Source organism: Cebus imitator, unplaced genomic scaffold (assembly GCF_001604975.1).
Source record: "Cebus imitator isolate Cc_AM_T3 unplaced genomic scaffold, Cebus_imitator-1.0 Scaffold42, whole genome shotgun sequence".
NCBI classification, from domain to species: domain Eukaryota; kingdom Metazoa; phylum Chordata; class Mammalia; order Primates; family Cebidae; genus Cebus; species Cebus imitator.
Window position 1 is genome coordinate 8,757,094 of NW_016107357.1, and position 14,881 is coordinate 8,771,974.

Consider the following 14,881-nt stretch of genomic DNA (forward strand, 5'->3'; position numbering starts at 1 on the left):
GCCGGCGGGGCGGTGGGCGGGGAAGAACACGGAGGGGGCCGGGACCCAACTTCACGCCTCCCTCCTGCATCCCGAGGCCGGCGGAAGCGATTATTCCCCAGCGTCTGGCAGGGCCGGGCGGGCTCGCACCCCGGGGAGACACGGGCCTCCCCGCGCCCACCTTTGATCGCGCCGCGCCGCCGCCCCGCCCCCGCCCCCGCCCGGGCGGGTATAAGTGGGGCCCGCGCCCCTCCGGGCGGCGCGCTGGGCTCCGGAGCGATGGCCGCAGCTGAGTCCCGTGCGTACCCGTTTGCCGAGGGCGCCGCGTTCCCCGCGTACCGAGCCCCCTACGCCAGCGGGGCGCTCCTGCCACCCCCGAGCCCCGCGGCCGCACTGCTCCCTGCGGCCCCCCCGGGACCCAGCTCCGATCCCGGTTCGGCGCCCTTCGCGGGCTTCCTGGGCCAGGACCCCGGACTGGCCCCGCCACCCCCAGCCGGCCTGGGCTCGCCTGCGCCCCCCAAAGGCGCAGCCGCCCCGTCAGCGTCGCAGCGCCGCAAGCGCACGTCGTTCAGCGCCGAGCAGCTGCAGCTGCTGGAGCTCGTCTTTCGCCGGACCCGGTACCCCGACATCCACCTGCGCGAGCGCCTGGCCGCGCTCACCCTGCTCCCCGAGTCCAGGATCCAGGTGAGGGCCCGCCGCGTTCGCAGGTGCGCGCTGGGGCGAAGGCGTTGCGGAGTCGGAACTCCAGGCTCCTGAGGCCACACCCCCGGGACGTTGCAGGCAAGGTGCTTCCCCTGAGCCTCTGTGTCCTAGATTGAAATAGGGGTGATGTCGGCACCTGCTACACAGGGTGATTGTGAGGCTTATGTGAAATAATTCAGGCCTGCAATGAACGATTTCTAACTCTCATAGTTAAATATAATAAGGGCTTCTAGGAGGCTAGCTGGTCCCTTGAAATGGCCAGAAAGTAATTCCCAGCGGGAAGATGATAAGTTTTACACTTTTTCCTTATCCAGGAAGAAGACACAGATGAGGGGCAGTTGGGGTTTTCGTCTGGCTTTGAGTGCGAGAATGGTAGCTGAGAGCGGGCAGGGCTGGCTCGGCAAGTTACCCCCTTATGCTGCTTTCTTAGCAAGTGTTGCGTTCTGGGACTTGGATTTGAAAGAATGTAGCATCTTGAGGTAAAGTGAGAAGCACCTAGAGCTTGTTGGCAGTTTGAAAAATCTAGTGCAAGGCGTGTTTTATTTATTTATTTGAGACGTAGTTTTGCTCTTGTTGCCCAGGCTGGAGTGCAGTGGCCAGATCTTGGCTCACTGCAACCTCTGCCTCTCCAGTTCAAGCGATTCGCCTGCCTCAGTCTCCCGAGTAGCTGAGATTACAGGCGCCTGACACCATGCCCAGATATCTTTTTGTATTTTTAGTAGAGATGGGTTTCACCATGTTGGTCAGGCTGGTCTTGAGCTCCTGACCTCAAGTGATCCACCCGCCCAGGGCCTCCCAAAGTGCTGGGATTACAGGCGTGAGCCACTGCACCCGGCCGTGTTTGTCTTCTGAAGTAATTTAGATTAGAATCTTAGAGTTGGTAGGGAGAAGCCTACCTTTTTGTCTGTTTGTCTGTAGCAGCTTGGTCGGTGTCCAAGCACAGTTTTAAGGAGCAGTCCTCATCTAAACACTGGAAGAGTGGACTTGTTTTCTCTGCATTCCTGGTGATCATACAGCTGTCAGTCTCAACAGCTGGCATGAGCAAAATACCTCCTTGATTAGTTTGACAAGGGAGTACAGACCTTCAAAAACTGATTTCCTTAATAATTTAATGCAGTTTTTTTCTAAGAATTCTAAGTGCTTCTATTTTTGTGACCCCCATTTTTCATGAAAATGTTTCTAACTGAAGAAGATGTAGAATGAGGCATTATTCCAATGTTTGCATCTGGGAATGGGGAGGCAAGGAAAGCCAGGTGCTCTGAGCTTCTAACCCTCAACCTAAGTGCTTTGGAGAGGAAGCCGGGGATGTTAAACTGCAACTTACTAGTATGAACTGTGAACATTATGTTAGCATAAAAACTCCAACCAAAAGCAGTTTTTTTTCCTCCTCTCTTCCAGGTATGGTTCCAGAACAGGCGTGCCAAGTCTCGGCGTCAGAGTGGGAAATCCTTCCAACCTTTGTCTAGGCCAGAGATTATCCTCACCCACTCTGCTCCTGGAACTGAAATGAAATGTCTGAAGCCTCAGCTACCTCTTGAGGTGGATGTGAACTGCCTGCCTGATCCAAACGGGGCTGGAGGGGGCATCTCTGACTCTAGCTCTCAAGGTCAGAATTTTGAAACCTGTTCCCCTCTCTCTGAAGACATTGGTTCAAAGCTGGACTCATGGGAGGAACACATCTTTTCTGCCTTTGGTAACTTTTGAGGATTCTGGGAGAATTGAGGATAAGCTCTCAGGAGCCATGACTGACAGCCTGGGAGAGACACATCAGCATACTGTCCTTTCTGACACCCATGCTAAGGACATGGTCTTGTTAACCTTGGTGATGGTTTTGACAGTACCTCTCACATTTGAAGGTACCCCTGCCACTTTGTCAATGAATTTTGAAGCCAACACTCCCACCCCAGAATTCTGGCATTCATTACCTCCAAGTCTGCACATTGCATTTGGTCTGCAGACCTGTGCCTTCTTGCCAGTCCTGTTCTTATTTTTTAGACTGGTTGTTCAGAACTCATGATCTTCTTCACAAGAATGCCTCAGCTTGACTCAGTTTCCCCTTGTGCTTGAGAGCTGCCATTTTCTCCCGGTCCCTCCAAGCCGTATAACCCTAAACTCACTCTACCCCATCTCTTCAACCCTCATCCTAGTTTATTGCTTTTTAAAATTGAGCCTGTCATCTTCACGTTCAATCATAGCTCCAATAACTCTGCATTATTTCAACAGCCTCCCTGCCTCTAGCTTCTCAACTACTTAAAAAAAAAATTACTCTCCGTGGGCCAGGCGCAGTGGCTCAAATCTGTAATCCCAGCACTTTGGGAGGCCAAGTGGGCAGATTACCTGAGGTTAAGAGTTTAAGGCCAGCCTGGCCAACATGGCAAAACCCCATCTCTACTAAAAATATAAACATTAGCTGAGTGTGGTGGTGGGTGCCTGTAGTCCCAGCTACTTGGGAGGCTGAGGCAGGAGAATCACTTGAGCCTAGGAGGTGGAGGTGGAGGTTGCAGTGATCTGAGATCGCACCACTGCACTCTAGCTGGATGACAGAGGGAGACTCTCTCTCAAAAAAGAAAAAAAGAAAAAGAAAAAAACCTCTGTGGTTCTGCGGTAGCCTCTAGTTGCTACCAAATTATAAAAAGCTTTCAGTTACCCTCCCAGATAACTGACATCATCCTTAGCCTGCAGAACAGCTATGCAAATCTGAAGGTAAACTATTCACAATATATGCTTTGGTCTCAAAGTCACTCCTTTCAGTTTTGTATCAAATTCATACCTTTAGCTTTCAAAACACTTGAGGACTCCCCTGCCCCCTTTCTGAAGTCTGAAATTGTCTCTAAGTAATCCTGATTTTGCAGCTGTTACTTCGATCACTCCAACATTACCGTTAGCACTTCTTATTGGACTTCCTATGCAGCTTTTGTGGATTATTAAATGTCTTTCACAAATGTTTCAACATAATTTCTATTTAAATGAATTATTTTAGATAACTCCTAGTACAGTGCTTCACTCTACAATTGCTCAGTACATACTATGTGGCCATGAAAGACTTTTCTAAAAGTTTCTGCAAATATGGCTTTTAGCCAGTAATCAATATTCTATCAGCAGGCCACTGAGCTGAGAAATTTAGTTTGGTTAAAAACATATTTTTGCTTGAATGTTTAGTAATATTTTATAAGTATTTTGGCTTGGGAGATTTCTCTTTGCAATTTATAATTCTAAATGTATGTAAATAACTGTTTCTAAGTTAGTCTAAGATTAAAATATTTTGATACTTTGAGAGTTTTCAAACTCCTTTAGAGTCAAAGGAAATGGTTTGTGCATGGGGTAACTACAGGTGAGGTTTCTTTGTAAACTGTGCTTTATAGTAGGCTCATGAGATGCCATAGCTACCAGGGCCAGAACATCTTTTTTGAGACAAAGTCTTGCTCTGTCACCCACGGTGGAGTGCAGTGGCACAATCTCAGCTCACTTCAACCTCCACCCCCTGGGTTCAAGTGATTCTCCTGCCTCGGTCTCCTGAGTAGCTGGGACTACAGGCATGCACTGCCATGCCTGGCTGACTTCTGTATATTTAGTAGAGACGGGGTTTCATAGGACTTCATGTCTAGATGGTTACTAGAAGAGCCCGAACTATGCTGAATGTGCTAGAGACTATACATGCCAGATGCCCTCATTTTCATAGAAATGTTATTCAAGTGGTTTGTACTTTTCTTTTTTCTTTTTTTGAGACAGAGTCTTGCTCTGTTGCCCAGGCTGGAGTGTAGTGGCATGATCTCAGCTCACTGCAACCTCCACCTCCTGGGTTCAAGCAATTCTCCCTGCCTTAGCTTCCCGAGTAGCTGGGATTACAGGGACCCATCACCAAGCCTGGCTAAATTTTGTATTTTTAGTAGAGACAGGGTTTTACCATGTTGGCCAGGCTGGTCTTGATCTCCTGTCCTCAGGTGATTCGCCTGCCTCGGCCTTCCAAAGTGCTGGGTTAACAGGTGTGAGCCACTGTGCCTGGCCTGTACTTTTTAGAGTAGAAAACCCACCATTTAAAACAACCAAGAGCTGGGTAATAGAGCAAGACTGTGTCAAAAAACACCACCACATATAAGAATTAGCTGTGTGTGGTGGTGGGTGCCTGTAATCCCAGCTACTCAGAAGGCTGAGGCAGGAGAATTGCTTGAACCTGGAAGGTGGAAGTCACAGTGAGCCAAGATCGCATCACTGCACTCCAGCCTGGGCAACAGAGCAAGACTCCATCTTGAACAACAACAGCAGCAGCAACAACAACAAACAACTAAGAGTTTCCAAGCACTTGGAAGTTGAGGAAAAAAGCAAGCAAGCAACCAAGAGGTTGGGCACAGTAGCTCATGCCTGTAATTCCAGCACTTTGGGAGGCTGAAGTGGGAGGTTTGCCTGACTCCAGGAGTTTGAGAACAGTCTGGGCAATATAGCAAGACGCTGTCTATATATATATTTCCAAAAAAAAAAGGCCGGGTGTGGTGGTTCACACTGTAATCCCAGCACTTTGGGAGGCTGAGGTGGGTAGATCACGTGAGGTCAGAAGTTCGAGACCAGCCTGGCCAACATGGTGAAACCTGTCTCTACTAAAAATACAAAAATTACCCAGTGTGATGACAGGCACCTGTAGTCCCAGCTACTTGGGAGACTGAGGCAGGAGAATTGCTTGAACCCAGGAGGTTGCAGTGAGCCGAGACTGGGCCACAGCCCTCCATCCAGCCTGGGCAACAGAGCAAGACTCCGTCTGAAAAAAAAAAAAAAAAAGCCAGGTATGGTGGCATGTGCCTGTGGTTCCAGGAGGCTGACGTGGGAAGACTGCCTGAATTCAGGAGTTCAAGGCTGCAGTGAGCTATGAGCGTGCCACTGCACTTAACCTGAATGACAGAGTGAGACCTTGAACCTGCCATCCCCCCAGTAAAAAGCAGCCAAGACAACATAGTTGAGGCATTAGTAGCCAACTGTACTTCTCAATTCTTTGAAAACTGTTTGAAACCAGAAATGAGCTGATTAACATTAGTTGTTGACTTTGTGCTTAGGGCTTATCTGCAGGTGCTCAGGAGGTCTCACAATCACAGAACTTTGTTTTTTTTTTTTTTTGAGACGGAGTTTCGCTCTTGTTACCCAGGTTGGAGTGCAATGGCACGATCTCGGCTCACCGCAACCTCCGCCTCCTGGGTTCAGGCAATTCTCCTGCCTCAGCCTCCTGAGTAGCTGGGATTACAGGCACGCGCCACCATGCCCAGCTAATTTTTTGTAGTTTTAGTAGAGACGGGGTTTCACCATGTTGACCAGGATGGTCTCGATCTCTTGACCTCGTGATCCACCCGCCTCGGCCTCCCAAGGTGCTGGGATTACAGGCTTGAGCCACCGCGCCCGGCCAATCACAGAACTTTTACATTTAAACTTGTGACATGGCCAAATGAGATACTACAAATACATTCACAAAACTGAAAGACATATAAAGCTTTAAACTTATGGTCCATTAAGAATCACACTTAAGAACAAATCTTGTAATTATTGTATTATTGCTTTTATATTGTCTTATGTTGCTTCCTCAGTGAACAACTGTAAAAATCTACAAATATGTAAACCCTGTTGTCACATTTTAAATTGCAGGATCTTCTAAGAAGCAGCCTGAAGCTCTCTCAAACTCTAAGAGGTCCTAACTGCTAAATGTGTTACAGACATTATCTATTTAATCCTCACACCTACCACGTAAGACAGGGACTAATCTTCCCACTTTAAAGATCAAGAAACTTAATCTAAGTAGTGGTTCACAATTGTAGAGCTTGTAAGTGGCATGGCCAGGACTCAAACTCAGCCCACTCATTAGTCTACCACCATTACAGTGCCTCCTACATTGCACTGGTCTTTTTAGTTAGGAATAATGATAAAGTAATGTGATAGGTTTAAAAGCAATCCCCAAGTCAGAATTTCTATATATATATATTTTTTGAGACGGAGTCTTGCTCTTGTTGCCCAGGATAGGGTGCAATGAATGGCACGATCTCGGCTCACTGCAAGCTCTGCCTCCCAGGTTCAAGCAATTCTCCTGCCTCAGCCTCCCGAGTAGCTGGGATTACAGGCACCCACTACCATGCCCAGCTAAATTGTTTTTGTATTTTTAGTAAAGATGGCGTTTTGCCATGTTGGCCAGTCTGGTCTCAAACTCCTGACCTTGTGATCCATCCATCCATCCACCTTGGCCCCCCAAGTGCTAGAATTACAGGCGTGAGCAACTGTGCCCGGCCACCAAGTCAGAATTTCTACATGCTAGTCATTGCTGTCTCATCTTTCAAAAAAAATCATCATGGAAGATCATACTCTTACTCCGATGACATGAATGTTGCTTAGAGCTTTTTTGAAACTCTCATTTGCCCATTCATTACACAAGTATTTATTTGTTGCCCATGAAGAGGCACTTTACCAGGACCTGAAAATGTGAACAAAAACAGAAACAGTTCCTCCACTCATGGAGCACAGGCCAGTAGGGAGACAATAGATCTCCAAGAATTATTAATATTAAATTGCAAATGTGACAAGTGCTGGAAGGAGAGATACATGCTCTGGAGACATTGTAATAGGAGATGTGTTGTGGTCAAGGAAAGCTTCCTTAAGAAAGTAATGCTGAAGGTGAGATCTGGAGGATGATCAGGAGTTACCAAGGAGAGGAGAGGGAACGCAGACCCTGTACATGCGAAGACTCTGTGGAGTAGCAAGCTGATAAAAAAGTAGGGGGCACCAGACCATGTATGGCTTTATAGGTCTTGTAAAAGAGTTTTGAATTTGTCCTGAAAGCCAAATGAAGACTTTAAAGGCATTTATAGACAGAGGGATAAGGTGATCAATTCTGCATTTTAAGATTACCCCCCTGGCTGCATTTGAAAAGGGCTGAGTAGATGCTGGAGGTAAGTTAGGAGACAACTGCAGTGTCCAGGCTATTGACGGCAGCTGGGCTGCAAGTAGTGGTAATGAAGATGGAGAGGTGCATGGATTCAAAAATGCTAATGGGCAAATCTTTTTGTAGATTCTCAATGGTTGAGAGTGAAAATGACTTTTGGAACTAGCTTAAGGCAACCAAATCAGAACCAAATCTATATAAATAAAAGCCATGTATGTGCTTGCATGTTTGCTCAATCTGGCTTTGATAGCTTTCTTTAGAGCTCCAAAAATGTGTTAAGCAGTGGCATATCATTCAAATCAATCTATAGCTGATCCAACATGAGTACTCTGAAATCTAGATTTCTTCCTAAACAGAAATAAAGTTCAACTATAGTCTTCGGCACATTTTCTCTGTCAACGCATGAAGGCACTGAAAAACAAACAGTGCTCAATTAAATATGTGTGAACTGAGTTACTATTTCAGCATGACAAATAAGCCTTAAGAAATGTAAGAGAGGCCAGATAGGTGGTTCACACCTGTAATCCCAGCACTTTGGGAGGCTAAGTGGATCACTTGAGGTCAGGACTTGGAGACCAGCCGGACCAATATGATGAAACTCTTTCTACTAAAAATTAGCTGGGCATGGTGGCATGCACCTGTAATCCCAGCTACTCAGGAGGCTGAGGTGGGAGGATCCCTTGAACTAGGGAGGTGGAGGTTGCAGTGAGCCTAGATTGTACCACTGCACTACAGCCTGGGTGACAGAGGGAGACCCTATCTCAAAAATAAATAAATAAAAATAAAAGGCACAAAATACCCAATTCTAGGTAGAATATATTAAAATCAACCTTTCACTAGGTCTGTACCAGGCCAAATAACTTACTTGCTTAATACCATACCACGGGATGGTACGGTATGGTAATAAATAAAATCTATACCATTGGATGGTACTTCAGAGTAACTTGGTAATTAATCTGTACTGCTTCCCCTAAAGATGTAATTTAATGTAAATTACAATTCTTCAAAACTTTTTAAACAGAAGGAATGCATATCAACTTGAATTAATTAAATGAAAATATAGGAAATATTAATTTTCATAGATCAATTTATTTAGAATTACAAATATTAAGAATAGAAGATTTATGCATTTAATTAACATAACAGTTTAGCTAAATATAAACTCTGCACTAAAGTTCTGCAGTGGCACAATACCAACAAAGAATACGGAAGCATTTTTAAACTATACAAAAATTTCAAATGGAAAATAATCTTGTTTCAGTTTTATTATACATTAACATATAAAAAGTCTCATTTGATGAGACATCTAAAGGAATTAAAATCACCTCTACAGCTATATCTTAAACTCAAAATTTGAAAACAATTTATTATATTTTGACTTTATAATATTCTATATTAAAACAAAGAAAATTCCAAATACATACTTTTTACAAGATTAACATTTTAGGGATTTTCCTAAAAAAGAAAAACAATCAAAACAAACCTTTCTTCTGCATTTCACAGCACTGGTTATTATATTTGTTTTCCTTATAAAATCTTTTTACTTTACAAATTGTGTACTGTTGGATTTTAACCAGTAATCTGGTTTAAAAGTTGTGCAAATAAACAAAAAAAAAATATGAAAATAGTGTGTTATCAGTCTTTTTTTTTTTTTTTTTAAATAAATCTCATAACAATAGCACTTTTGACCTGAACTGATGGGAAGGTATGCCAAATCCATTTGCAGAAATTTAGCATTTTGCAGTTATGTTTTTTCCCTATTCCTTCATTTTATTTTAACGACAAAAAACAAAGGTTTCTTTTATATAAGTTATGATAAATTTAAATATTTATTATAAAATGATCTATAGAACCATGTCACATTGCAAGTATATATCACATATACCTGTAAAGTCCGTATTTCCCATCTATATTTCAGTGGCTTTCCTTAAAACTAGGACTTCCCACACTTCATGATGTTATCTTTTGAAGACTGAGATGGTGATTAACTAAATCAAGTGGAGTTGTAATTTTCTGGATGGAATTTCCACATTGCCACCGATATGAACAAAAAGACCAGGTTTCTTCAGACTCTCCATGGCAGCAGTTGTCTGAGTTGTCTCCATGTGTTGCGGTGAATTCATGCATGTTAAAAAAAATGGTCAATGCATTCTTCAATGAAATTATATTATGTTCAGATATTTTCATTAAAAATATTTGCTAATATAAACATGTAACATAAGCAATGCTACTGCATTTGAATAATAAAAGAAAAATAAATATAATGCTGGTCAGCAATGCTGGTTTAAGAAGCAATACAGTCTATTAAAATGCCTTATTTGGAGATTTAAATTTCCCTTGTTTTCCAGCAGTTAGGTTATTTGGTGTTGGAAGCCTATATAAAGGAAAAGAACAATGTCCTGTGCAGTTGGAATAATGAAATCTTCTACTCAGTCTCTGTTGGTGTTATTTGCTGCAAAGGCATGTAAGTTTCCCATCTGGCTCAGGCCACTCTGAATATGTGCAACATGGATTTCTACATTATTCTGAAAGCAGCTAAAGAAAGAAGAAACATGGTTAACAACTTTATTTCAAAAAATTAAGAAAAAAAGTTTTTAAAAAGGAGAGCTGAATTTTAGTTAGAAAACAGCTATGATAAATCTTAGAGAAGGAATATATCTCCTCTACTACATTAGCCATAATTCTACTTCAGTAGTAATGGAACAAATATACTCTAAAGAAGCAAAGGAGCCATGGGGAGCTGGAAGGAGAGGATGAGCCTCTCACTGACTAGGGAAGCTCAACTTCTAAGCTGAACCTCCATGCTAACCCCAAACCTAAATATACCTCCTAATTTCTTTATATACAAAATCTATGTGAAATTTCTATTCTGTCAACAGGCTGGATATAAGTGAAAAGCTCTTAAAAATATATTTAATGGAGAATAACATATGAGTACTTCGCAAATATGCATAATTCTTAAAACTTATACTGAAAATCACTACGAACTTCACATTAAAAAGATTAGAGTGTACCTAACGAATTACCTGATATTAGAAGCATCTATTGTACTCTTGATATCATTTAATGAGTCTGTAAGTGATTTGAATTCAAAGGAATTCAGGTCTCCTCCTTCAGCTAGACACTAAAGGGAAAAAAATTTCAAAACTTAATTGAATTATAGCTCAAATATAAAATACCTGATATAATCAATGAATTAATTTCTTAGCAACAAATCAGCATGGGTTGCTTTATGTCAAATTAAGAAAATATTTTCTCTAATTTACCTTAATTTGTAACAAAATAGCTGTAAGCCTGGAGATTAAGTCTGTCAGATTTTCATTTTCAACACAGGGCTGTCCTGTTGAGGAATTTGCATGCCGAACAATTTCCTGTGCTTCTTCCTCACACCTGCGTCTCATATCTGTCGGCTGATCTGCTGGCTGCAGCCCCTGGTCTGGAGCAAGCTGAATACAGATGATTGAACCATGAGATGCATGTTCGAGAAGCCATGACTATTTCTGTATGTGTTTGTGCCCTCTTTTCAGATTTTAATTTTTATAAAACTAGCATTTAAAACTAAGTGGTACTCTTACTTTTGAAGGTTTTTTCCTTTACCAGTTTCCAATTTGTTTCTATTTGTTGTAACTTTTAATTTTGATACAATTTCAAACTTTTAAAGAAAGTTAAAAGAAAACAAGAACTCTTGATAACATTTACTTAGATTCACTGTTTATGTTTTACTACATTTGATCTGCCATTTGATCTCTCTGTGAATGTGTAATTTTTTCCCTTAGTAATTTAAGTTAGAAACATTGTGCCTTATTACCTCTAATCACTGATTTGTATTTCTTTGATATTTTTTAAGAGTAGGAGCCAATTATTTTGTGTAATATCCCTCAACGTAGGTTTGTCTTGTTTTTTTATGATTAGACTGAAGTCACACATTTTTTGGCAGAAATACTGCAAAAGTGATGCTGAGTGCTTTGACATCTTTATTAGAAGGCACCTGGTATTGACCTGTCCCATTACTGGTGATGTTATCTTTGGTCACTTGGTTAAGTAGTTAAGTGTCTGCCAGATTTTCCTACAGTAAAGGATTTCTTTTTTGTAAGTACTAAGTAGTTGTGAAGAGATAACTCCAGGCTGTGTAAACATCCTATTTGTCATCAAACTTTTACCTACCGATTTTAGCATCTGTTGATAATTCTTGTCTGTATCAATCATAACTATGATGGTTGTAAAACAGTGTTTTTCTCATTCTTAACACTGCTTCTCTATTTATTACGTGGAATTTTACTACAAAGTAGTTTCCTTTAAAAAATGCATTAATGTTAGTATGAACCCATACCGATGTTAACTTTATTCTATGGGTTATAATCTCTTACTATATTTATTCTGAAGCTCAAATTGTCAAATTGTCCCAGATTTGGCCAGTGGGAACCCTGTCAAGCTGGCTTTTTTTGACATGTCCTCATAATTTGGGGGCACATTTTACTTCCTTGGCATAATAAGGTGGGCCAGGCTTATCTTCTTTCTCTGCCCCAGGTCTGGGTCTAGGTGCATTCTTTGCTATTAGGGTGTAATTGCTTTTAGCTTTCTCAGCAGACGTATACACTGACTTATACCTATTTTATAAAGATAAAATAAATCACGAATTAATAGTGATTCCCCCATTCCAATCTAATGCCACAAGTTTCATTCTAGTCTCCCCCCTCTTCATAACTGCCTTCTTCAACAGTGAGAAACGTGGCTGCTGTTATCCACAATACATATATATATATATATATATATATATTTTTTTTTTTTTTTTTTTTTTTTTAGGCAGTCTCACTCTGTCACCCAGGCTGGAGTGGAATGGTGCGACCTCGGCTCACTGCAACCACTGCCTCCCAGGTTCAAGCGATTCTCCTGCCTCAGCCTCCTGAATAGCTGGAATTACAGGTGCCCGCCACCACACCTGGCTAATTTTTGTATTTTTAGTAGAGATGGGGTTTCACTATGTTGGCCAGACTGGTTTCGAACTCCTGACCTCAGGTGATCCATCTGACTCAGCCTCCCAAAGGGCTGGGATTACAGGCGTGAGCCACTGTGCCCAGGATCAATATACTTATTTGCTCATTTGCTCAGTCCTAGAGTACACAGTAAGAGTTTCAGAACTGTTATGGATGTCACCAAGAGAAAAAATTCTACTAACTAAAATTCAGTGTTTATTTAAACTTTGGTTTAGACTAAGGGTATACAGTCAAAATTCAAAATACAGGTTGAGTATTCCTTATCCAAAATGCTTAGGACCAGAATTGTTTTGGATTTAGGATTTTTTCAAATTTTAGAATATTTGTATTATACTTACTGGTTGAGAGCCCCAAATAGAAAACTCCAAAATCTGAAATGCTTGAAATGCATTTCCTTTGAGTTTCACTTTGGCACTCAAAAAAAATTTGGATTTTGTAGCATTTCAGACTTGGGATGCTCAACCTATGCTATGTTCAAGCTATCCAAATCAGTTTTTATCCCCTTCAGTGACAGCAAGTTTACATCACTCCTTTGAAATATAGTTAGGTTCATTTATTTCTGTTTGTTTTCCACTTTAGAGTTTACTTGTATTTGTTGGGGAAACAAACACTCAGAAAAATGTCACTCCTTACTCACCAACTCTTACCCCAGTTCCAAATTAGTTTCTGGTGTATCCTTTCTGTGTTTCCTTTTGAAAAAATTAAGTTGATACATATATATTGTATTTCCACTTATTTCCTACTCCAAAGGTAATATACTTAAGAATATGTATGTGTATTTTTTGTATTTGCTTTTTGCACCTAATAATATATCCTGGAAATCACTCCATATCAGTAAGTAGAGAGCTTCCTCTCTTACAGCAGCTTAGTACTCTATTGTGTGGATGTACCATAAATAATTTAGTTCCCTATGTGTGGGCATGTTTGTTTTTTTCTAATATTTTATAATTCCCAATAATGCTTCAGTGAATAACTGTATCCTCTAATACTTTACTAAAATTTTAATTGAGGCATACATAAATACGTAAAAGTATGCAAATCATAAAGTGTACAGATTAATGAAGTGTCACAAATCAAGCATGCCTGAGAAGTCAGCAACTAGATTAAGAACTGGAATATTACCAAAGTCCCAGATACTTCAATAATGCCATCTTCCAGTACTACCTCCCTCAGGGTAAGCACCACCCTGGCTTCTAACATCACAGATTACCTTTTGAGCTTTATAAAAACAGAATCATACATTATATATTCTCTTGTGTCTGACTTTATTTATTCAACATTGTATTTGTGAGATCCATCCATGGCACTGAGTTGTAGTCAAGTTCATTCATTCTCATTGCTGAGTAGTATTTCCACTGCATAACTGTAATTATACCATGTTTATTGGTCCATTGTAGTACTAATGGGTATTTGGGTAGTTTCTGATTTCTGGCTATAATGAACAATGACGCTATGATCATTCTAGTATATGTATTTTGGTAAATACATGTTGATATATCTTTTTGGTATATATTGAGTAGAATTCCTTAGTCATAGTGTCCTCTCAGATATATTTTTATTATTTTTTTAGAGATGGGGTTTCACCATGTTGGCCAGGCTAGTCTCGAACTCCTGACCTCAGGTGATCTGCCCACCTTGGCCTCCCAAAGTGCTGGCATTATAGGCATGAGCCACTGCACCCAGCCGATATGTTATTTTTTAAATGTATATTATAGTTCCATAAGAGCTTTGAGAAGATTAAATCACTTTACTTCATTAGGAAAGGAGCCTATCACAAATGGCCTTGGCTACTACAAAAAGTTTGATGAGCAATCTGTTTCTGCATGTACCATCCTGTTATGTGTCATCCTGGACTGCATAGTCTGCATGTCTTGTGAATAGTTGCTAGTCCAGGGGAGAAAATCTATTACTAATACAATGCATATTGTTAGGTGGATGACTGAAGACTATCAGGAAGATAAGCCAACTGTTTAAAAATCTGTTATCACAGCCAGGTGCAGTGGCTCATGCCTTTACAGCACTTTGGGAGGCCGAGGAGGGCGGATCACCTGAGGTCAGGGTTTTGAGACCAGCCTGGCAGATAACCTGAGGTCAGGAGTTTGAGACTTCAGGTTTTGTGTTTTTATTGTAAAAATACAAAATATTCGCTGGGCTTGGTGGTGCGCACCTGTAGTCCCAGCTACTGGGAGGCTGAGGCAGGAGAACTGCTTGAACCCGGGAGGCGGAGGTTCCAGTGAGCCGAGATTGCACCATTGCACTCCAACCTGGGCAACAGAGTAAGGCTCCGTCTCAAAAAAAA

At 41.6% G+C, this 14,881-nt stretch overlaps 2 protein-coding genes across 2 annotated transcripts in view; one reads left to right on the top strand and one right to left on the bottom strand.

Annotated features, from left to right (window-relative positions):
• The first annotated feature begins 204 nt into the window (after positions 1-204).
• Positions 205-4,132, top strand: MIXL1 (Mix paired-like homeobox). The gene is made up of 2 exons (XM_017526291.2): positions 205-663; positions 2,080-4,132. The coding sequence occupies exons 1-2, from the start codon at positions 259-261 to the stop codon at positions 2,383-2,385; spliced, it is 711 nt and encodes a 236-aa protein (XP_017381780.1). The 5' UTR covers positions 205-258; the 3' UTR covers positions 2,386-4,132.
• Positions 4,133-8,657: 4,525 nt separating this feature from the next.
• Positions 8,658-14,881, bottom strand: part of LIN9 (lin-9 DREAM MuvB core complex component) — a 77,233-nt gene continuing 71,009 nt past the window's right edge. The window contains exons 12-14 of the mRNA XM_037737810.1: positions 10,855-11,034; positions 10,615-10,712; positions 8,658-10,123 (exon numbers count right to left, since the gene is read on the bottom strand). Of these exons, the coding sequence (XP_037593738.1) occupies positions 10,018-10,123; positions 10,615-10,712; positions 10,855-11,034 (384 nt within the window). The 3' untranslated portion in view covers positions 8,658-10,017. The remainder of the gene's footprint in view (positions 10,124-10,614; positions 10,713-10,854; positions 11,035-14,881) is intronic.

Bases quoted from the DNA above. Each gene is read 5' to 3' on its own strand.
- MIXL1 (XM_017526291.2), top strand. From the start codon at position 259: ATGGCCGCAGCTGAGTCCCGTGCGTACCCGTTTGCCGAGGGCGCCGCG. The intron at 664-2,079 runs GTGAGGGCCCGC...CCTCTCTTCCAG, and splicing joins TCCCCGAGTCCAGGATCCAG to GTATGGTTCCAGAACAGGCG.